We start from the raw sequence: 23,732 nt of genomic DNA on the forward strand, positions 1-23,732 counted from the left end.
TTATGTTAGGTATTTTTCTTTCTTTTCAGTAAAGAAGCCAGGAGACTGGACATGCGGGGCATGTGGCTTTGATAACTTCGCTTCTCGTTCTCAGTGCTTCGATTGCGGTGCAGACAAGGGCAACAATAAGGGAGGCGGAGGAGGAGGAGGTTAGTGAGAGCATTAATTTGGTTTGTTTTCCGTTTCAGTTTTACAGAGAAACTGAGACCGTAACATCAGATATACTGTACACTGCCAGAACAAAATTAAGGGCAGAAATCTGCAAATGGTCAGTTCTTGTGCCAAATACCTTTGGTATAGTGAATGACATTGCAGTGATGGTAACTGGCCTCTCATGGTAAGGGGAGAGAACAGAAGTACACCACAACTTGCATGCATACTGATCCTGTTTACAATTACATTGTACAGGACTTTTCCTGTGGGGTTTGGTAATGGGGACACTTGCGAATAAAGGGTCTTACTGTGTAAATTATCCATTGTAGGCAATGTTTAAGGTTGTTAATTATACACCTGAAAGAAAAAGGAAATTGAGGGTGTATTTGTTTGGATGTACTCTACAGATGTAACGTCGATTGCCAAAAGAAGAAACATTCAGTATAAATAGATTCTAGGTGTGCTCAAACAATTGATACCAAATGAAATCATTCTGCTAAGAAATTTGAGTGGTTGTTCAGTTCTCAGTAAATGGAGTTGAGATTTGCATAAGATTTAAAAAGATTTACCAAGGACTGAAATTCAGATTTATATAGCAATAATGGCATTGGAAGAGACTGATTGCTTTACAAAGTACTAAACTGCATTTAACACTGTCATTCTATATGGGTGTTATAAGTTTGTGGCGTTAAAATTGGTTTAGCAGTTCTAAATATTTTCACAAGGAAGAAACAGTGGTACTAAGGAAAATGGAAAGTATTACTGGTTATATATTTCTGCCATATTTCTGTAATTGAAAATATATTACAGGAATGTGGGGATAAAATAGCTTTATTTTGCATAGAAGGCTATGAAAATTAAAACTGGTCTTTTGGGTGGCCTCAGTTGTAAGTTTTACAAACATGTATCATGTTTGTAACACATGATACATGTTTTTACTGCAAACCTGTTCATTGTACGTCGCCTTATTTATAGTGACAAGGAAATCCTAAACATCACTTTGTATCAGTCAGATTGACATGTCTCTACTCACGTTCATTTCTGTGTATGACACCCACTTTACTCTCTTTCAATACCAAATGAACAAACCAGGGAACTGGTAAGGGAGGCAGTGCTTCCTCTATATGTTAATGGTCTTGTATGAAAAAACCTGTTTTGTTCAATAAATACATTGTTCCATCATAACCTGATTAATTATACTGTTGCCTGAATAACAATTTAGGAGTCCAAAGGAGATGTGGCCTCCCAGACAAGGTTTGTGGTTAACTGAAGGGTAAAAGGTATTTTAGATGCGAAGGTTATGAGCACACAAAACATCTGTCGGTAACATGAATGAGTGTGTGATTGTGTAGTCAACCATGAGTGTTGGGATGAAGATAGCCACACCTCACAAGATTGCTGAGAGATGAGATTTATTGGAAATAAATGATATGAATTCAAATGAAGGAGCATGTTACCTTCATTGTTACTACATGGCATGCTAGGAGAATACATTCAGTTATTCTTGTGTTAAATCTCCAGAATGGGAAGCTGATACCCATTGTGAAGGACTGCAATGTTGACCCTTGGCTGTGCACTAAATATTCCTCAAAGCCCTTCAGTGATCCTAGAGATAAGTCCCTACATGAGGCATGACTTGACTGCATTTAATGTCCCTCCAGTTTCTCAAGTGAACCTAGAGACTAGGCCCTACTTGAGAATAAGAACCACCTCATCTACTCCTTCCGTCTCTTACCTGGTGACTTGGCTAATGACCAGCCTCCCCAACTGGACAGACAGCAACTGGCATTGTAGGGTGAAGGACCCTAGATGCTGGCCATTTGAAGGCTTCATACAATAGAAAGACTTTCAAGCTTCCTTAGTAAGTTGGAAAGGACATCCAAAGCTGAAGATATATAAGTAGTCCAGTTCTTCAGTGAAGAAAGTCCCTCCTTTTAAGTCATCCATTCATAGAACTTATTATGGAGTGAATCAAACTTGCTATCTTGGAAGGGGGGGTGAGGAGTATTGAGGGATGGGATATAGGGGTCTTTGGTGGATATCAGGTATGGTCTAGGGTAGTTTAAACTGGAAGGATGGTAAGTGGAAGTAAATGTCTTCTCATATGAGAAGGGTAGACATAATTGGAGGAGTAAGGCAAATATGTGACCATGGGCTGCCATAACAGCTCACAGGCTTGATCCGCTAGGATAGAGCTTGTTGTCGTTATACTTATTTTGGAGCTGTCTCTTTAATCTAAGTGGTCACAGCCCTTATCTTAAGGCACTCTATGGAGAAATACAAGTTGTGGTTACAAAATTGGAGGCAACACTCGTCCTTGCTATGCTGAGGGGAAGTATTTCAATATTTAATTTAATACTAGTTTTGAAAAATAATGCAGCTGCAAAAAATTAGCATTACATATCTGCAAGCAAGAAAAATAGAATTAATTGTGTGGGTGGAAAAAGAAAAAGTAAGGAATACTCAGAGTAACACAATGGGGAGGGCATCAAATGCTGCTCCCAGCAGCACTTAGAAAAACCAAGCAAATGTAACGTAATAGCAAAGCCCAGGGAAAGTAAATCTGATTAAAATAATGGTGAATAAGTAAATAAAGGCACTGCTAAAAAACTTAGGGCATTCCCGAGGAGAATAATGAAATTCTCTCTTTCGACAGTTACCATAGGAGTAAAGTGTATGTCATACTCAAGGACTGAGTATTTGTAGTATAACACTATCATTCTTGACTTACTTTTGTGTGACAGGTTTCCTCTTCATGAAAGTGAGGTACTGTAAGATTAATGGTGTTGTGATGAAGTAAATTCTGGTTTATGTGATGCCTCTGGCTTTTTCAACTATAAATTTGATAATAGTTATAAATTTAACAAAGGGTATAGACCATGGGTTATATCCATCAGAGCTGTTGCACTATAAAAGATGAGACATTGTCATACCTACCCTTAGTTAAAAGTACTGTAGTTGCTAGACCTTGTTATTGGCCCTCTGATAATTTAACAGTTTCTATTACCAAAGATTTTTTGAAATTATAAAGAGTCAAAGGGTTTAGTGTCCCTTAATTTCTGCTTTCCTAATGTGGTCGGAAGAAAGGTCATGGGTTCCCTGGTTGCTCTTTAGTTTTAATGGATTTTTTTGTTAGAGACAATTGGGATTTTTCTTACTGCACATACTGTGAAATCTGTTAATACCAAACTGCCTTGGACAGACAACAGTGGTGAGATTCTAGCAACACATGTATTTCCTCTTTCAAAAGTGGATGACTCCCAGGTATAAATAATCCCCAGTAGGTTTATTAATCTTTGGTACAGTGGCTCTGAAGTCAAGACAGGTTGATAGTATAAGCAAGTGTCCTTGGTGGCATAAGGTCAGTTTATCTATTAACAGTGTGATGGTGGTGATGCACGATATCTGAAACCAAGATCCTGGAAACTCTGTCGTTGAATCTCAGGGAAATTATAGTATTTGGTATGCAGTGTCAGATTTTGGCTCAAAAGTGATGTGGATCTTAAATTAGCAGATTGAGAGAGATGGTTAATAATTTGTTATTGGCCACACACACACACACACATTGTATGGTACCATCTTTTTTTATACACTTCTAGTTAAATATTCAGTGATCTAAAGTGCTTGATGACTAGTTTTAGTAGAAGTGGTAGGGTTAACAGGGTTGGGCTATTATTGACAGTGGAAGGGTGCAACTGCATTATTCAGGAGCCTATATTTGTGTCCCAAATGCCCCCAGGATTGACATTTGCTATGTGTTGCAGACAAATGAGATGTAGTCATGGTACACACTCATCTTCCGGCCTTCATTTGTGTATTAACCAGTAACCTCATCTTTTATGGTTATTCTCCAGGTTGTTGAATCTTGAATTGTATTTCCAGTACCTTAATATATTTTTCTGTTAATTGTGTCCTTTTTTTCATTTTCATTAGGTGCATTTGGTCAGTGATGAAAAGGTGAATTTATAATGATGAATATACTGTACTATTTGTTTGCTTCGTTCCAGATAATGGTTTCAGGATGTGTTTTTGCCTGGTCTGATTTGACATACATATATTGTAGATGATTTAAGGGATTCATTTTTTCTTTTGTGTGACCCTAAGTAGCTGACAAATCATAACCCAATAGCTGCTCTAAAGTGAGTTCCTGTTCACTTGAATTTTTTTCCTTTTTATGTTTCATTCATTCATAGCAAAGTTTAAGTACAGGCAACTATTGCTAAATGAGTACATTAGATTCTTTAAAAAAAGATTGCTAGGTGATCAATTTATTCTTGATAGCACTGCAAAGTGGGAATGCAGAATTAATCATAAGGGAGCCTTCCAACCAACCTACATACAATACATGTACACATTTACACGAAAAATGACATTGTGGGAAATGTTTTCAGCTTCGGTCAAGATAAGTGAGCATCATACAGAAGGATTTTAGCTGTCACGATTACCTAGTGGGGCCAGAAAGAGGGGATTTTTGGGATTTGTTTCTCCTTGTGAACTGAGCAAAGGAAGTCAAGAAAACAGAATATGTTCCAAATTGAATATAGTGGGCCTCCCCATGAGAAGTTATACACAGAGAAGGAAATGTAAATGGAGTTACTTTCAAGTGGGTAGTACTGGCAGATTGTCATTTGACTGTGAAATACAGGGTGAAGAAAAACTCATTAGATAAGTAGTAATGTGATAGGGTTGCATCCCCCAGACAAGGTGTAGAGCTCACATTAAGGCTTTGAAGAGGCTGAGCTGGAAGGAAACTGTTGAAAGAGTCAAATTAAGTAGACATGATCCAAGAGAAGAACCGTGGGCAAATACAGAAAGTTTGCAAACCACTCTTGATGGTGCTAGGATGGATCAGTAAAGGTCATTTTGGTGTTCATCAATGTTTGCAACTTAACCAAGAGCTTTCTGATCTGGCTGAAGAGGGAAAAGCGTGAGTCCTAGGTTTTACCACTTCTGCACCATCACTTTGGCCTTCTGGGCTGCCTGATCTTGTTGGGACTGTCAGTAAATCTGCAATGTTGTGCAGAGATCAAGTGGAGTACCCCATAACTATCAACATGCCGTGCACTTGTTCATCAGCCTTGCTTCTGACCTCTGGAAGTCTTTTGAGCATAATTTATGGCTGGCATGTTCCTTAGCTTCACAAAGACTTTAATGACCATCTGACATACTGGTTTTGTGTGGGTTACTCATGAACTTGCATGAAAGTTGCTGTCATGGTTGTCAGACTTGATTCTTGACTTTCCATCCTTCCAAGTATGTCATGAATTTTTGGATGCTTGGAACACCCGCTTATAGTTAATTTTAGGTATTTCGTATTTCATTAGATATCGGAACTTCAGGTATGGTGGAACCAGTGGAACTCCCTGTTGCAGGAGGTCTCTGTTACCGTCATTGAAGGTCCAGTGGGAGGAGTGCTGTTCCTTTCAGGTCCACTTACCTGCTGACTTCCTGTAACTTTCTTCTTTTCTTTTACTTGTCAACATTCATAACTTGGCACTTCTTTTGGGTAGTTCTCACACTAATGTGGTCAGTGGTGGGTTGTTATTTGTTCTAGACGTCATTCTAAAACCCAAACAACTGGTAGCTTGGACTTTTTTTTACAACTCCTTTTGCCATACCATCCTCTTTGTGTATCACCAGCAAATGAACTGGACTTCGTGTAGTGTCCAGTGACAGCTATGAGACTCTTACTTGCTGGTGACCAGATATTTAAGGGGCAACACCTCTAAGCAGTACCTCTTCTGAATTACTAGGATGAAGGATGCTTGGATCATGGTCTCTTACTTTGCTAAGGTCACATGACAGGCCATGTGCAGACCTGGATGGGAAGAGGTTAGAGACTTAGTTTTCCATCTTTGCTGATCATTCATGGCATTTGAGAGATATCCTCATAGTTTTGGCTGCTACACTTCTTGTTCATAACCAGTAGTGTTCATTTTCATGTCCTGAAATACACTTCCTGTTACAAGTGACACACTTTATATATTATAGGTTTTGAACCATACCATTTACAGATGTTTAAGTACTAGATTTTGTTCTTGACTCCTTACAATGCCCAAGGTAACTGCTGGGGCCACTCATCCTCTTGAGTTTCATGCTTTTTGTATAGGGTTTCCTTAAAAGTAAGGTGACTGGATAATACAAACTTAGGGTCAGGACTGGTGTTCCTGGGAACATTTGGGATGCAAATGTGGTTATAGATGATTAATGGGATTCTTTGGGGAAAAATATATAATTTTAAGAACTTAGTACATATTAGAACAAATTTGTTATTGGTTACGGTCCCCACTTGGATTGCTCTTTATACATTCTTCTGGATATTTTTTTTCATTTTCCAGTGTATTTTATTTTAATTTTTATTTACATTTCTGTCTTTGTTTCTATTTTTGTATTTTGTAGCCTTAATTTCTATTGACAGTTTTCTATTTAAGTTTTCTTGTTTACTGCAGACTGTAGTATAATAGTATTTTATGCAGGCTGTTGTAAAACTATGAATTAGGCACAAACAAAACTGGTGATATGTGCAGTTTGTTGAGGCTGAAGTTTTATGTTTTTATTTTGTATTTATTTATTTTTTTTTTTTTTTCTGATCAAGTTGGTAATTTGTTGTTAATTCAAAGGACTAGTAACCCCATTACTTTTGCACATAAGCCATATTTACCCGTTACTTTTGGAGGTTAGCCATAATTACCGATTTTCCAATTTTTGCCATAGATAAATCTCATGAATGTCTGGATGGGAATTGAGAGGTTCAGAGAGTAGTGCATCTCTGGCCACAAAAAAACTATAGAAATGTTGTCTAGATCAATCTTATGTATCTGGGCTAACATTTAAGGCATTTCTAAAAGTATCAAATATGAATTGTTTCCATGAATGGAGTTTGGGGTTTTCCTGAAATACAGATGAAATTGTTTTACTTAAAAATGTATGGATTTTGAAGGAAAGTGCCTCGGATCCATAGTGGAGTGTGGGGCATTTAAAAGTTGTAGATGCTCTGTAGCTCCATAATTCATGCTGTTGTAAGTGTTATAATGATCTTGGTACCTTTTACCGGGTTTTTATAACTTGTACTGTTTATGCAATATTAATATCACTAGTATTGTTTATTCGGATTTTACTTTTATATTCAAATATGGGGATAAAAGCTATCACTTGTGATGTGCTTGGAAATTGCCCAGAGCCTTGGCAAGTGATAACCTTATGTTGAGTCCCTAAGATGTGGCATTGTTAGGCAAGTTGAAGAGCAAAACTGACTTTTTGCTAAGATCTGAAGAAGAGGGTTTTAGGGAGATTTATTTCATTGTTGTTCGGGGCATTTTTATGGGCAGTAGAACTTTATAACCTTGAAATGGGAAATGGTCCAAAAAACACCCAGTTCATTGGAATTTTATCCTTTCATGTTGGAGGAACATTCCTTTGACTCTGGGTTATAAGTGAGACCACTCAAGGTTAATAAGTTCTTTCTGCATATAAATACAAAGTGGTATATAGTATTGAGTCCTATCAGCAAGTTTTAAAAAGAATTTTGCTGATATTGGACAGGTTTGATTGCAAAAAAAGCTTGACAGTGTAATAAATACTCCCTAAAGTGGACTAACCAGCCTCTTCGTATCCATTATGTAAAGAGGCCCATGTCATTTACTTGGCAGTTTTATGAATTCATTGGTGCCTTTTACTGAAATCTGAGCAAATTCATCAATATTTTTAATCTTGTATTAATTCATACAATGAATTTTTAGTGCTTTGAGCTCAAATTCAGATATGAATTAATACTGGTGGCCATGGTGATAAAATGTTCTTCAGCTGCAAATCTTTATACTCCTTGTCTGCATCAGGGAATGTGGAATCACGAAGGGGAGTACTGTATTTAAAAGTGCTTTACCTGCTAGGTTCGTGGTTTAATTGACATTATCTCTCACCTAAAAATGTGTTAGGAGGGCGCCGGGATTCAGGCTTTGAAGACCGTGGAAATTTTGGTAACATGGCTGGTGGCAATGCCAGTTCTCTTGGAAAACGAAACCTCCCAGAGGATGAGCCTCAACAGGAGCCTGAAAAACGGTCCAAGTTAGATGCAGATATCTATGGTCCGCCCATGATCACAAGTTGGACTGATATTAAAGAGTATGATGATGATCATGATGCACAGATGTTCACCGAAGAAAATCAGTATCTAGGTGAGTAAACTGTGGATCTTCCTGTTGCTTTTTGTAGCTGGTAGTCTTTCATTTGCATGTGTAGTGCCATTGTTATTGTTCTTGTAAGCTGACAGGTAACATATAAATTTGGTAGAAAGTTAACAGGGCCCATTCCACTCTAGTTTCTGTAATGTTTGCAAGATAGATTAGACCTTTAAAGTACAAACTACTATTGCATTTAAAAGATAATTTCGGAATAGGGATTCATTGTTTATGATGTAGCATACTCAAAGTAGGTCCTCGACTTGCAGGGGTGGGGGATCCATTCCAGCACCCCACTATAAGTCGGTGTTTCGCCGTATCATATTGGAAATAGTTAATAAAGTAGATACCCAGGTTGTTACTATACTTATGTATGTTTAATTCACACTTGAAACAACTTTTTATCTTGTAGCAAGTTTTATGCAGAAACTGGTCTTATATGAATGGCTAACACTCATGTTCTGTAAATGGTATGTTTAGTTGACAGTAACTTTGTCAATATGTTTTTGTTCAATCTCCAAGAATATATATATATATATATATATATATATATATATATATATATATATATATATATATATATATATATATATATATATATATACTATATATATATATACTATTAAGTAGAAAGTGAGGGTCTGCAGAAAAACGTTATCTGGGTGCTTAGAATATTTACTGTCACACTGGATGGAGGAATAGTAGGCGAATTGTGCTTCTCTAGGAATACGTTCATAGCAAGATATTTATTGGGACTTTATGAAAATTAGTGATCATATGATAATGCTAATACTTAGTTTAAAAAATCCTTAGTTTGAGTTGGCTCATAGCTTAGGGTCTGTTATTGCAAAGATAGTCTTGAGTTTGAGTTTGACTTTTGCTAATGTGCAAATTGAACTTTGCTAACATTTCAACTTTTACATATAGCACCTTCAATAATCCTGTGCTTTTTACAGAACGAATAAGAATTTTCCATGTGTAGGATTCTGTCTTTGAAGTATGCATGTGCTGACCCTTCCTTTGCTTCAGGTGTATATCTATTGAATTAGTCTCCTATAAGGTATTAATTCTTTATTATATGATTACCTGTTTTTATCTCACTAGTAATTTTCCTGTAACCCTTCCTTTGCCATTACTGTATGCCTGCAGAATTAGTTTTTTTTAAGGTAATCCTTTTTTACTTGTTTGTATGCTAACAAACTAGTCTAGCCTTATATTACGTAATTTCAGGTTAGGTTTTTAGGTCTTGTATTTTCAGTATCTTAACAATTGAATTTGCATGTTGACTGATCAGTGAATGCCTCTTATTGTTTATCTTATTAGTAATTATTCTGTAGGCCAGTGTTGTGGAGGTAGAAATTTGATGGTTTTCTGGTTAATAGTTCTCTTGGATATACGAGTCATGAGCCAGTAACATTTACTGGTAATTATTGTAGTCATACATTCTACTGTGACGTGTAAAAAATTTCATGGTAGGATGTCCTGATTCATTAGCACTAATGCTTTGTACTTTGTAGTTTAAGTGGTTGTGGTCCTGAATTTAGTAGGTAAGGGTTAGGACTGAAGAGGATTTTCGAATCAGAAAACTGTTTATTATTATACTGCAATTTAATTTAATCAAACTATCATTAGTATGTATAAACTAGACTTGGAATTGAAGACTTGTTAGTTAGTCCACATTGTGCTAGGCACTATTTTGTTACACAGCTCATGTTCATTTGTTAGGGATGTGTTACATATATGTCTTGTGGTAGGAATTGTTCTTGTACTTTTATAGGTCCTTGTGTTAGTATCTGTTATAGACACACAGTATACATTGGTGCTTGATGTTATATGATTTTTAAACCTTTTGAAATATGTTATTTTTTTGCTGCAGTTTTACTGTCAGAGTAGGAGTAGTGTTTATCTATTATCCAGTGCTCAAGTGGTAGTTAAGTTTTAAGGATCTTACAATTTTACCTATCATACATACATTTTAGAAATTATTGGTGAGAGTAAACACCACCAAAATCAATTTTGCTTATATATTCGCTTTAAAATACAATATTGCCTTGAAGTACACCAGTAGCCAGTTTGTTGGACTCTTATTAATTGCCAGAACCTTTTAAATATAAAACCAGAACCTTTTGAATAAAGCCATCGAATTTTGACTTCCCATGTTCCAGTAAAGAGATGTTTTATCTTATGCAACTATTCACTTACATGTCCATTACTTACAGAAAAGGTACATACTTAAAGAAGTTCATGAAATGGATTCTCATTTTGATCAACCGTTGCATCACAGAAGTAAAAATGGCTGCCAGTGTAGATTCTTTAAAGTATTTTGAGATTCATGTTTTTCAAGCTTTTCCTTTACATTTAAAAACAGAAAATATTGTGTTAGCAGGACCATTGAAAAAAGTTAGCATCCATGACTGAGGAGAATCTGAATTTTAAGAGAGAATTCAGGGCACTAAATGAAATTGAGTCTTTGCAGTAAACAGTATTCTTAAGTATTGGATAATTGAAATTGTTGATATTTTCTTTCATTATTTTAGTTTTATATTAATATTTTGCACTTTTGGAATGATAGTTTTGAATCAGGAGGAAATGAACATTTGGTTAAATTGAAACTAAATTCTGCTCTTGTTTTTACATTTGTAGGTTAGGATGCAGTTGATTGATTTGTATTATGATGAAATTACAGAGATTTATTTTAGGCAGTGGGCCTCCCACAAAATCTTTGTAGATAAGGGCTTAAGTAGGTACATTTAATATTATTGGTGGGTTTAGGAAAATACAGTTAAGCTAATGCAAAAATGTCATTGCCCCTCTTGTCTAATAAAAGTTTCTTGAATGCATGGATCCTTGCAGCTCAGCGATTTGGTGAAGGTGTAGTCAGAGTGCGCTACACTAACCAGGGAGTGGTCGGGTATTACTGTATGGTAAGTACTGTACAACTTTCACGAAACGTTTTTGTATTATATGCCTGTAAACGTTAGTTATGAAGTTGATTTTTAAGGTGACCAGATACATTTATTATTGTTTCAATTTATTAAGGTGACTAGATACGTTTATGATTGTTTCAGTTTTTTAAATGTGACATGAAACTCAAGATTCACTCAAAAAACTATGCCTTGTAAAGGATTATGTCTATTAAAACTGGCGTCTCACCATCTAGGTTATTGATGCTGGCGTTGCAAAGGATAGAATACTAAAATACTCTCCGTAGAGGTCTTCACATTTCATTATGTGGCATCATTTTACAGTTACTCTTGAGGTATTTTCATTTGTCAAAATCCTTTAGGAAAAGCATAAACGCAATTCTGAGGATCTCCATAGCATTGTGTTATGTTTGAAAATACAACTCACTTTTTTATACAGAAAAACTCTTGAATGGACACAGAGAGAAAAGCATTTCCCATGAAAGCAAATGGGGAAGACATGACTATTGTATACCATTGGTTGATGCAAGAGAAATTTCATTTCCAAGAGCAACATGAGAATATATTTGATATATAATAAACAGTGTAACTTCTAACATAGGACTGATGTGGTATAGAATGCAAAGAGTATACTGTATATATGTAGGTAACAGTTACTTGCTGTTCAAATGCGTTGTAGCTTTAAATTGGAGAAGTTTTCTAAATTTTGCATCGAAGCAAAGTATTTAAGGTATAATAGATCGGGAGTGAGTCTGTGTCTACATATGGTAAGCTTGGTAAGCTTTGTGAACAGTCCTCAGTTTTCCAGCACTGTTATTAGATTTTAATAAATGCTGTAGAAAACAATGAACGTTACATAAAAAATTTAGATCTCCAAATCACAAAGTACATTGTTATAAATTCACTAGTTCACATTGAGTTGTGAGGTAGGGGTTTTGGTACCTGATCATCATACTTGTAGTCTTGATTTTGCTTGAGTTCACTTTCATTACCATACATTAATGAATACACAAAATACAAGTTAAACTTCGAGTTTGTCAGCCATGAGTAAGAAATAGACTGGTCTAATTCAAATGAAACCTTTTGTTTAAATTCAATTAATTTTATTAGACTTTCATGCGGACTTTATAAATTAGGAAAAAAAGTTTTTTGCAAATAACCATTCTCCATTCTTCCTAGCTAGAGCATATTCACTAAATGAATCGGTAACTAAGGACCAGTATTCCTTCAGTACCAAGACTTGGGACCAGGTTGTGCTCTAAGACCTTCATTGAGTTTGTCTTCATCATCCCACAGTTGGTACAGCTGTTTCTGATTCTTAACGTGGATAGGGTAGACAGTATGAACAAAATAGAAGCAGGAATGTTTAGAATTACAAGTATGGATAAAAAGTACATTCAGTTGCCCTTCCACTTTTATGCCAATGGGCCAATGACCAAAATCAAATAACCTTTATAATAAGATAAAAAAAAAGGGGGAGTGGTGCCTATAGACACAAGTATTTTGACATCTTAATTATATAGGAGGAAAGTATATTATTAATTCAATTCAGAATTTGTAAATATGTTTATAGGAACAAATTATTTACAAATGTGTATGAAGGGTCTGTACAACTATGTTTTATACAGCAATATGGCACAGTTAAACATCAAAGCCGTTAGTCTGTTGATTGCAATGTTTTTTACAGCTGTACATAAAACCTAGTCGGGATTTTCATAGAAATATTAATTTTGGACATCATTATAGTTTGTGATATTGTATTCCTATAATTTACTTTATTAAATTTTTTTGAATGGCCCAGGGGGAAAAACCATTATGGAGGCAGTTATTGACCTAAAGTGGGCAGTTAGAGTTGTTGCATAACACTCAAGGTCATATAAGCTAAAAAAAATGCTGTTGTCCAATTGTATCTAAATCAAAATTTCTTCATCGGTCATATAGTTATAAGAAACGATATTGTTGATGTCTGAAAATTAACCAAGTTGCTTGTGTGCTTAGTAGTTGTGTGAGTGTACTGTATGCGCATACTAAATTATAGGAACATGTGATTTATATATGCTGCTGTACCACAAGTTAAAATGATGCATGACTTATGCATACAAGTAAAACTTCAAAGATCAGAAGAGGAAGGGGGCGGGGGTGCTTGTTAATTCCTCTGTTAGTTACCATATGGCCTGATACCCTGTGATGTGATCTAAAGACATCAGTATTTGAACTTTATATCCTGTTAAAATTATCAATAAGGATACAGTGAATATGAGGTATTTTAGTAGATTTTGATTAAAATTATAAAAAATTAGTTCTTGAGAAAACCGGTTGTATAATCATAAGATGGAGCACAGTGATTTAGTTGTTTCTCATTTCCCAGTAGTGTATTAGTATGGTAATTAGAAAAGTGTTAAAATTTTATACTAAAACAATTGAAATTTTGGGTATGAGAGATTGAAAACTTTTTGTCTGTACCAAGGAACTCGTACCTTACCCCCTTGTTCTTGACTTTTCTATGAAGGGGTACCACAATATTGTACTAAAAATTCACTTCATGTGTAGGGGTTTTCTTTACTCTATTTGTCTTATTTAATTATTGATATTTTAATAATTTTTTACTGAGTCTACAGAGATTTATAATATATTTTAGCATTTTTCCCCTGTATCAAACTTTTTTCGTAGTAAATTTTCTTTATCAAACGTAAATGCAATCTCGGTATGTCCAGCTCTTTGCCACATCTAGAAATTTGAGCTATGGATCTTTGAAGTTTTACTGTATATATTGATAGATATAAATATTTGTGCTTATTGAACCATAGGAGCTATTCAGACTAATAATTCTAGTAAATAATAATAAAAGTGAGAGTTAAAAACAGATGATGCATAATTCAATTCATCGCCTTGGTGTCATTGGTATTTTAACTGTACTAACGCACAAAAGACTTTTTTTTATATGAAAAAGATTAAAATGCTGCATATTATCAAAGTGTAAATCAGGCGTATTTTCACTGATTAACCAAATAAAAGTTCAGAAGGAAAGTTAAAAGTTAGAACTTAAAAAAAAAAAAATTTTGTATGCAAAATCTGAGATGTGTTTTTGCTGAGGCTCCTTCTTCAATAAGATAACGTGCTGTGTCACAGGTATTAGTTTACAAGGAAACATATACTATGTCATATGCATGTGTTTTTAAGTAAAAGATTTTTGTAGTAAACAATGCAACCTGCTGTCTTCAGTGTGCAAAATTGCCCTGTTCTCTTAAAACTAAATCTAAAATTTAGTGTTTTGCAAGAATTCAGACCTTTGAACAATACAGCAGGAGTAAAATGTGAAGTTAAGGATGGAATCCCAAAATAGGTAGATGTAAGTGGGCCCAGTAATGTCCTTAAAATGCCTAATAATGTTTTTGATAGACCACATAAAGTGGAACTACCTGCTTAGGTGAATCACAAAATTTTTGGAGTTTCTACTCTATGCTATTTCTAGTCATATCTTGAATAAGTATAACTTCCAGTATTGTGTCTATCAGTGAACATTCTGTAAAATTGTCTTTATTTGTATAATTTCTGATTTCTTATTTCTTATGAATGTCACAAATCAGTATTAGAATTCCTTGGCTTAGTTTCAATAAGCCAGTCAAAGTGTACTACACTCGGCACAATAATTGTTTAATCTGTCAAAATATGCCTGTTTTATATTTTTATTCACAAAAACATCAGTACATTGGTTACATATTACTAAGAAAGAATTAAAGGTACAAGAATGGAATAATACAATTTAACATACTCATGAATGTGGTAATCTTTAACCAATTCTAGTGGAACTAATGTAGCATGCGAAGTAGGAGGAAAATGGGAAAACTTCTGAAAGAAGAAAATGGCAGTATGTTAGGAAAAGGAAAGGAGTGAAAATAGAACCATGTTACCTCTATTTAAGTAATCTGCTAATTGACAAGTCACACAAAGAGAACAAAGCAGTGAAAAACTAATTCCACACAATATTTTTCAGTGCACATTAGTTAAAGTGTGAAGTAGTTGGTAAAATGCTTATATAATACCAGGAACATTCCATAAGGGCCCGTTAATCAATTATTGCCTTCGGTGTAACAAAATGTCAGTTCCAACTTATACCATTCAAGCTTGAGAGCCCCCTTCTGTCCATGTCCACACCCACATGATTCATAGCTTCACTCATTCTTTGTGTGGCCCACAGAATCCGAAGCTTAGAGGAGGCTTAAAGAAGGTGGTTCTTGTACTGTTATCGTATTTTACTTGGATAGCAATTTGTTAGGGAGACCAGTAAAAGAATTTTGTCATTGCCTTGTTCCTTAGGTCTCAGTGGATAACGGCCTTGGGCACAGATCTTATGTTTTTGTATACTGTATCTGGTTTGTAGACATGGACCTGTCCCTTGCCTTAGGAGACAGGAATTATGTGGCCACCACAAATAGTCTCGTTTGCAGGTACAAGCTGATATTATCAGCTGACCTCTTAGTGGCGAGCCATTTTCCACTAAAGTTTCTCGTGTGCAGTGTAGCCTAAGGAATAGCAGGTGCTCTAGAAGAGGCCTCCAGGCCACCCATGACAGCAGGAGCTGAAGGCAGAGGGAACATATTACTGTAATAGTGGAGGAATTGATTGAGCAAAAGGAGACTCTTGCTATGCCCATAGCACAAAAAACTTGGCACTGAAAGCTAATGTAGGAGGAGAGAGGCCTGGAGGAGTCAGAGGCAGAAACAGCAGGGTTGGTGGCATGAATGAAGCAGTAGTAGTAGATGGGCTGTCCCTCTCGGGACTGTTAAGCGTATGGAGTAATAAACACTTGCTGCAAGAGTGAGCTATCATCTCACAAGGAGAATCCTCTTGTATGTAGTACAATTGGTGCAAATGAAGAGCTATCAGTGATCTGATTTGTAATGCAACTCCATAGTTTCCCAGAGGGGAGGAGCGTGGCAATGGATGAGTTTTTGTCTATATACTGCAGATAATGGAACAGGAGAGGGAGACACAATCAGAGCAAAAGTGGTGTCTATAGAGGCATCCACTGAAGACTTGTTTGCAGCAAGTGTACCTCTTTTGGATGAAGAGAAAATATTGATTCACTGACCAAATGCAACACAGCACACACAAGCTGAGGCAGATATTGTTGACCCCAGCAAGGCAAAAACGAGATTTGTGGTCGTCATCAAACCAAAACAAAACCACAGTTTTTCCCAAGATCTCCATGACAAGTATGTTTAGGCATGACGGAAAGTCCAGGACAACACAAATATAACAAACAGCTCTGTGACTTACGCACAGCGATACATCACTGGCTTGCGTTTTTAAGCACAATCATGCAGGTATTGAATATTTAGGAAAAATAACGAAACCTAACAATAACCAGAAGAAATTTAAAGGACTGAAGGAAACGGTAATGTGATGGCAAGAACCCAAATTTGAAATAAACAATGCATTGGGAAGAAATAAACAATGCAGTGGGAACAAATCACCGAGATCAAACGCTTCACCAAAATTCTCACCCAGCTTGCAAGCTTACCAACTACAGTAAATGAAGTATGAGAAATAGGTAAAGTGGATTCCAAAAATATTTAACTGTAGGGTGCTGGTAACAGTGGGCCCTCTAGTGCACACAAAAAACAATTATTTTACTAAATCCAAAATAAAAGGTTAATGCAGATGCAAATTTCAAACAATGCTCCTGGGAAGAGGGACAATGTCAATTTTCAAGTAACAATGGAGAATTAGGAGTAGTGTCATAGGTCTGAGCAAATGTAGTTTGAACCTCAATCTTGAATGGTAGAAGTACTGTAGTTGTGATTGGTATTTCGTTTCACTGAAGCATGGCAACCTGTGACATGGCTTTCTGGTAACAATGACATTTTGTGAAAGCATGTGGCTTGATCCAGGTCTACACGCATACGTAATTTACTACTTTTCTGTCGTGTAGTTAGGGAACCAAATGTGAATCAGTTGATTATTTAATATAATAATATGGTTCTGTTCTTACTCGTGGTGCCTTTTCCATAAATACTGCCATTTCTTTATATGTAAATTTTCATAACCTCCCTACTGCAATAAGCATATTTAAGTTTACATATTTACACTTCATATTCTTCAGCTTCCCATAAGTAAAGTTCTTGCATCAAAGAAGTTGTAGAAGATATGCCAAGCAACTAAGAATCTCATGTGTAATTTATGTATAGAAGAGTATTGTAGGTCGACTTGAGTTGTATCGTAGGTCATTGTGAGCTTTTTGTGATGATGGGTGAAATTGAATTGTGAAATGATGTGGGATTTCTCTTTCCTTTCAGATATGTGACGTTGAAATGACAGGGGAAAAGCCCTTAGACCTACACTGCAATGGTATGAAGCACTTAAAGGTAATGAGAGAATAACAGGGTTGCCTGTGTAACCTTTCATCTGATTTCATGTTGGTGTGACCATGTCCCACCAGTTTAGTTGTGGAATTTGGTAAGAAAACTTTGACTAAGGGTCAACATCCATGAGGAACTACATTTTGGGATATTGAAGGAATCGATGATGAGGCATTACAGCCAATGACACTTGCTAACTAGTACATACAGGACAATGAAGAAAGCTTCGTTTACTCTAAACACATTGGTGTGTTCTAAATAGAAATTATATTTTCTCACAATTTTGCAGCAGGTAATTATGCTGCCATGCAGACAACCAAAGAGAAGTCATCTTAACTCAGGGAATAATTTATTATACCTGATTTTGTGCAGCCCCAGATGACTGCACATTGGCCAGATTATTACATTTCAGTTTTAAAATTGATGTTCAGCAGTGTATGTGCAAATATATTACACATTCCTCCGGAGGTATGCTCTGATTATACGAAGTTTACGGAGCTGTTGCTGCCTTTGAGAGAAAAGATTACCTGAATGATTTGGTTAAGGGTTTTGATTGGTTATAGTGTGATGTACCAGGTTTTTATGACCTGTGTTCCGAGTAGCAACACTAAGAGCCTGCTGATTTGGGGTTATTTTAATTGCATTGTGTAGAATATTTCGGTAGTGACACTGCAGTGTACGACAAGATAAAATCCAATTATTCTGCATTAAGGTAAACCTTAGCCAAAAGTTGGGAGAAGCTAGTGGCAATCAGTGCAGTCATGACTACCAGATTTTGACCAGACAATGTGGAGCTGATACACAGTATAATAGCATGGATGTAAGTGCTAAAAATATGTGGTACTCATAGAGTGTCAATAACATGGAGTGGCGATCTCCCTGCCATGTGGGTGACCTTGGGCAGCCATATTGAAAGGTCTCGGTCTAGCTCAGTACTAGACTGTAATGATGAAGCACAATTGCAACTTTGCCCCCCCCCCTCTTTTTTAATTATTATAAGAATATAGTTCAAATATTTCTGTTCTGAGGTTTATTGTACTTGAAGTACAGAATTTTTCATTCTAATCCATGTAATCTCAGATTATTATTAATATTATTAATTTTATTTTAATTTTTTTACTGGTTTATATTTTATTATTATTACTATTATTATTATTATTATTATTACTTACCCAATTTCACAGAAATTACCGTACAAAAACAGGTGGACCTAAGCGCTCCAACCATTGTGGTCAGGGCCTAAGCATCTGCTCTTGGATCTAAGCAATGTCTAGCTTAAATGGTTCCTGTAAATTATAGGACTTTCCTTCCATACAGTCATTAAATTCTAACTAAGCACTTAATCCTGAACATCCATTAAACACTAAAGACTCACTTAACATTCACTAAGCACTCACTATACACTAAACACTCATTAATCACTAAACACTCATTAATCACTAAATACTCACTAAACCCCTAAACACTCATTAAATACTAAATGGTCACTTAACATTCACTAATCACTCGTTAAACACTCATCAAACACACAATAAGCACTAACACTTACTAAACACTTACCCACTAAACATTCACTAAACCCTAAACACTCACCAAACATTCGATGAATTCTTACACACTAAATATTCACTAAACCCTAAACACTCACTAAACATTCACTAAACACTTAACTCAAACATTCACTGAACACTTACTCATTAAACATTCAGGATAAAAAAAAATTCACAATCACACTAAGCCCCTGTTCAATTTGCGTCGTTACCAGACCTTTCAAGATGGCCACAAGTCTCTGCAGTGCTGCCCTGGTGGAAGACCACCAAACTATGTAGTACAGGTATACAGATACCATCTCCAGATATTTACTCTCTATGGTAGTACTCTTGTCCATTGTATTTCATCCATGGTTCTAAAGATATTGCAATGAATGTGACTTTGTTACTTCAGTTTCCAGTACAATAACTTTGCAATTACAGAAAACAAAAGCTGCCAAAAATTAAGAAAGTATTGCTGAATACCAAAACTGAAGGAAGATGGTGTCAAGTTTATAGGGATATTCTAAGAAATTTTGTGCTTTTATGTTTTGGAACTGCGGTTAATAGCATAACTTTCTGGAACACTGGTCAGAAGTGGATTTTGCCCAGCAAGACAGTTGGTCCACACACCTCAGTGGTCTTGAATTTCTGCTTAGGGTTTTTGCTGACACTATTGCAAAGTTTTTAAATTTATTACTTTTTCTGCTGGCAATTAATGAAGCCAAAGCCACCAAAAATTAGTGATGCTGAACATCAAAACTGATAGAGGATGATTTTAGTGGGGCATTCAAAGAAATTCGTACTGTATTTTTTGGCTCTCTGCTTAATAGCACTGTCATTCTGGAACGCTAATTAGAAGTGGATTTTGCCAAGCAAAATCTGTTGGTCTGCACATCTCACAAAACCTTTGTGCTTATGTTAATCATTGATAAAGGTTTGATAGTCTACAGCAATGCCTTTTGCTTTGAATTTCTGCTTAGGATTTATGCTAACTTTATTTCAAGGGGCTTTTAGATTTAAAATATAATTTTATAATTATCTCTAGTCACCCGCATTCAGATGGTTTGAAATTATCCTTCAAAGTGTTATCTCACCCATTTAATTTTGCTAAGTTTGGTTTTATGTTGCTTGATCCCAGTTTTATTAAAGACTTCTTTAGACTTCCTTCCTCAGTTCTAAAGTATTGTTTCTCCTTGTCGTCTTAAGTTCTAGCTGTAATCGTATTCAAGTTCAGCTCTTATAAATATGCTGTATTACATCCTCTGTTAAACAACTCAAAAATAGGATTTATAGCTTTTATCACATGCTGATATGTTCTTGGAGAACGAACTTCCTAAGTTCTAATGGCATACTGTATTTAAATGGTTTCTTTGATTGTGCAGCCTTAACTTTTTTACTCTGTAAGATCAGCAGGCAACTACTGCCCATAGATGAATCAAGGACCTTGCACTGGCAACCAGTGGTTATTATTTTTGTATACCAGTGGCTATGTATACCGTATACTGGCATTTGACCCCTATAGCTCTGTGCTGTACAGTCGACCCTTGTTATTTGTGGGGGACGCGTACCCCAACCCCCAGCGAATAGCTAAAATCCATGAGTACTTGACATCCCTCTTAAAAACGCTTTAACCACCTGTTTTGATTTAAAAATGCTTATAACCGCCTATTTTGGTAGTTCAAACACCATAAAAAAAAAAAACCCTCTAAAGTGCTTATACCCAAGTATTTTACTAGTTATCGCAAAAAAATGCATTTGGTCACGAAAATATGAAAAGACAGTAATTAGTGAATATTTCTCTATGAAAAATACCGCGAATAGGCGAATTTTCAGCGAATAGTGTGTATATGTTCCAAAGAAAAATCCTCGAATCTGGAACTGCAAATAGGTGGGGGTCTTATGTGATGGGACAATTGTTCAATTTTCATTTAATTCTCAAATATCAGTAAAGCGGGTACAGTATACAAAAACTAAGGCTGCGTCCACCATTGAACAAAGTTTGATTGTGTGGACGCAGCGTACGTAAGCTTTGTTTAATAACATGATTAAGATACATAAATACATGCAAAGCAACACACCTCAGGTGAAAATGGACATTATTGAAAGCTAGACAAAAATTCGGTGAAGAAAAATCCTGAAAAGAGCAACTATGTTGACTCTACAACAGTAACGTTGTTAGTAAAAGTAAAGTGAGCATCTTAAGCAGGACTGGGCGTGCGCAGTAGGGGCTTCATAGTCTTTTCAGATTCAGTATAAAGTGACTGGGAATTTCCTTGTCTATAGAAATGAGCACCTCAACTTTAGAGTTCCCTACCTACCAGATACATTATTATGGTGGGTTGACTGTGGAATACAGTTCAGTTTAGGCTGGATAATGTTCAAATGTAGGCTTTACAAATAGGGTCATTGGTATTCATCAGAAGGCCAGATGCTTGAAGTATATGATAAATTAAATGTTTACTGGGGTATTGTTTAAAAACAGCTGTTAACAAGAAGCATACTTGAAGATTCTTGGAAATTACAAAAGTGCTATCAGGTATAGTGAGGGATGAAAATTAAAGTGTAAAGAGAGAAAATTCTTAAACTATTACGAACAACATTTTTGGGGGTTAGCTTATTTTTACTGTGACTTCCAACTGTCGGCACTTGAAGCAACCATTTAAAAATGAACAGTACACCATAACCTCTCTAGGGTGTATATGATCCTCTCTCTTTCTTGAGAGTAAAAACACTAAAGGGAAGTGCTATGCACTGACAGAATATATAAAAAAAAAAAAGTTGCTGAAAGCTTTCTGCTCTTAAATGTTTTTCAAAATGAGACTGTTTGGTTTCATAAACTTGACCCCCTAAAAAAAAAAAAAAAAAAGGTTTATTCTGTTGTGTTTTTAGATTAAAAAGACTACAAACATAGAAATGTCCTTATTTACAAAGATGGCAGAGTTTCTGCGGAATTATTTGCATGAATGATGAACATTTGCTAAATGGTATTTTCACTCTTCAAGGTTCCTCATGAGAGGCTTCAATATTTATTTCTATACGGTATCATGGATAATTTTTGATACTTGCCTTTCTCTGCCATATTCCTTTCACTCCAGGTGTGATTCTGGTTTAGTGGTTCAGAGGCATTTAGTACATATGGTGACTGGTTTTAGTGGGTACACATGTAAATGAAAGCAGCATATTACATTTATTAAATGTTGAACTTGGTCATCGGCAGTTTAACATCAGTTAAAAATATCCATTTTAGCTTCAGCAGTTTGCATTCTAATGCTCTCCTGAGTTTCAGTTGAGTGCTGAAAGATTTGATTTTTTAGTATTTTGATAAGTAGAGTTTTATGTGACATTGTTAATAAGAAAATTTTTAATAATAGGAATAATACAGTGACTTTTCTTTGGTATGGTTCTTATATTAATTGAACTTTTACCAGATTTCTTTATAGACACTTTACAGGCTTACGAATTTAGTTCACCTCCCCAAGCTTGATTGATCACAGTCAAGGAAAATGAGAAAATAATTGAATTAACATCATGAGGCTTGGTGTCTTACAAGAAATTTCATCCTGAAAGTACTTTTTGTGAATAAACTTTCAGGCTTTTTTTTTTCTCCACTCTTTGCAGGATTGTTATGCATACTTTGTACTTGCCTTTCATGACCTCATTTCTGTTTTCAGCCCTAAATATCACACTTATTAGTTTTCCAAAAGTTTAGGGCTCATAAGAAGGATTGGTGCATTCCCATTCCCAGGCATCCTTGAGCTCGTGCCTGCTTGTCGTTTTTGGGAGCCTTATGTTTATATATTCATATTGAAATATGTTTGGAATCTTAATACTCCCCCTACCATTGGAAGTCTGTAAGTTGAGTAATTTATGCCTTAAGTCAAGATCAAGAAAGGGGGAGAAGTGTAGTTGAATGATTTGAGTGAATTGGTAGGCCAGAACTTTGGAAAAGGATGATAATATTGGTCTGGGGAAACAGTCCGTATTTTTTCTTTGGTGACCATAGAAAAATTCCCTACAGGCCCTTCATATGACAAAAGTAAAATGATGAGGTCTCTGATTTGATTGGGCTGCATTTTCTATCATCAAGATATAAAGCGTTTTCCTAACAGGTGAGAACACAACCTGGTGCTTGTGTTGCACAACAATATAAAGTCATTGATAGATTTAAATGCAATGTTGAAAGCATTTTACGTTTTAAAAATACTAAATTGTTTAGCTACAATAGATGTAAATGTTGGTATATATGGTGTTTATATAGTTGCTCTGTGTGTTTGTCCTTTGTTTTTCTGTGAAGGCATTATACTGACCATGTCAGTAAATCTATGTTACAGATGTTATCCGAAGTTAATGACGAGTGTTTGTGTCATTCCAAGTCAGTCCTGTATTTCAGGCGATTATGGTTGATATTAGGTACCAAGAATGGAATAATTTCTGTATCAGGAATGGCTTGGAACAATTTCTTGAGCATTGAACCACATTTTATGTGGGTTTGTTTCCCACTCCCACGACTCAGTGCAGAATCGGTGTAATGGTTTAGTTTGACTAAACTGTACATGGAATGTTCAGAGTGCTAGGCAGAGAAAG

At 35.7% G+C, this 23,732-nt stretch overlaps 1 protein-coding gene across 1 annotated transcript in view; it reads left to right on the plus strand.

The window, feature by feature from the left end:
- The window catches only part of LOC136846432 (uncharacterized), a 59,016-nt gene that overhangs the window by 3,765 nt on the left and 31,519 nt on the right, over positions 1–23,732 (plus strand). The window contains exons 4-7 of the mRNA XM_067117219.1: positions 30–149; positions 8,088–8,327; positions 11,184–11,254; positions 17,554–17,622. Coding sequence (XP_066973320.1) covers positions 30–149; positions 8,088–8,327; positions 11,184–11,254; positions 17,554–17,622 — 500 coding nt within the window. The remainder of the gene's footprint in view (positions 1–29; positions 150–8,087; positions 8,328–11,183; positions 11,255–17,553; positions 17,623–23,732) is intronic.

Source organism: Macrobrachium rosenbergii, chromosome 2, assembly GCF_040412425.1.
Source record: "Macrobrachium rosenbergii isolate ZJJX-2024 chromosome 2, ASM4041242v1, whole genome shotgun sequence".
In the NCBI taxonomy this organism is placed as follows: Eukaryota; Metazoa; Arthropoda; class Malacostraca; order Decapoda; family Palaemonidae; genus Macrobrachium; species Macrobrachium rosenbergii.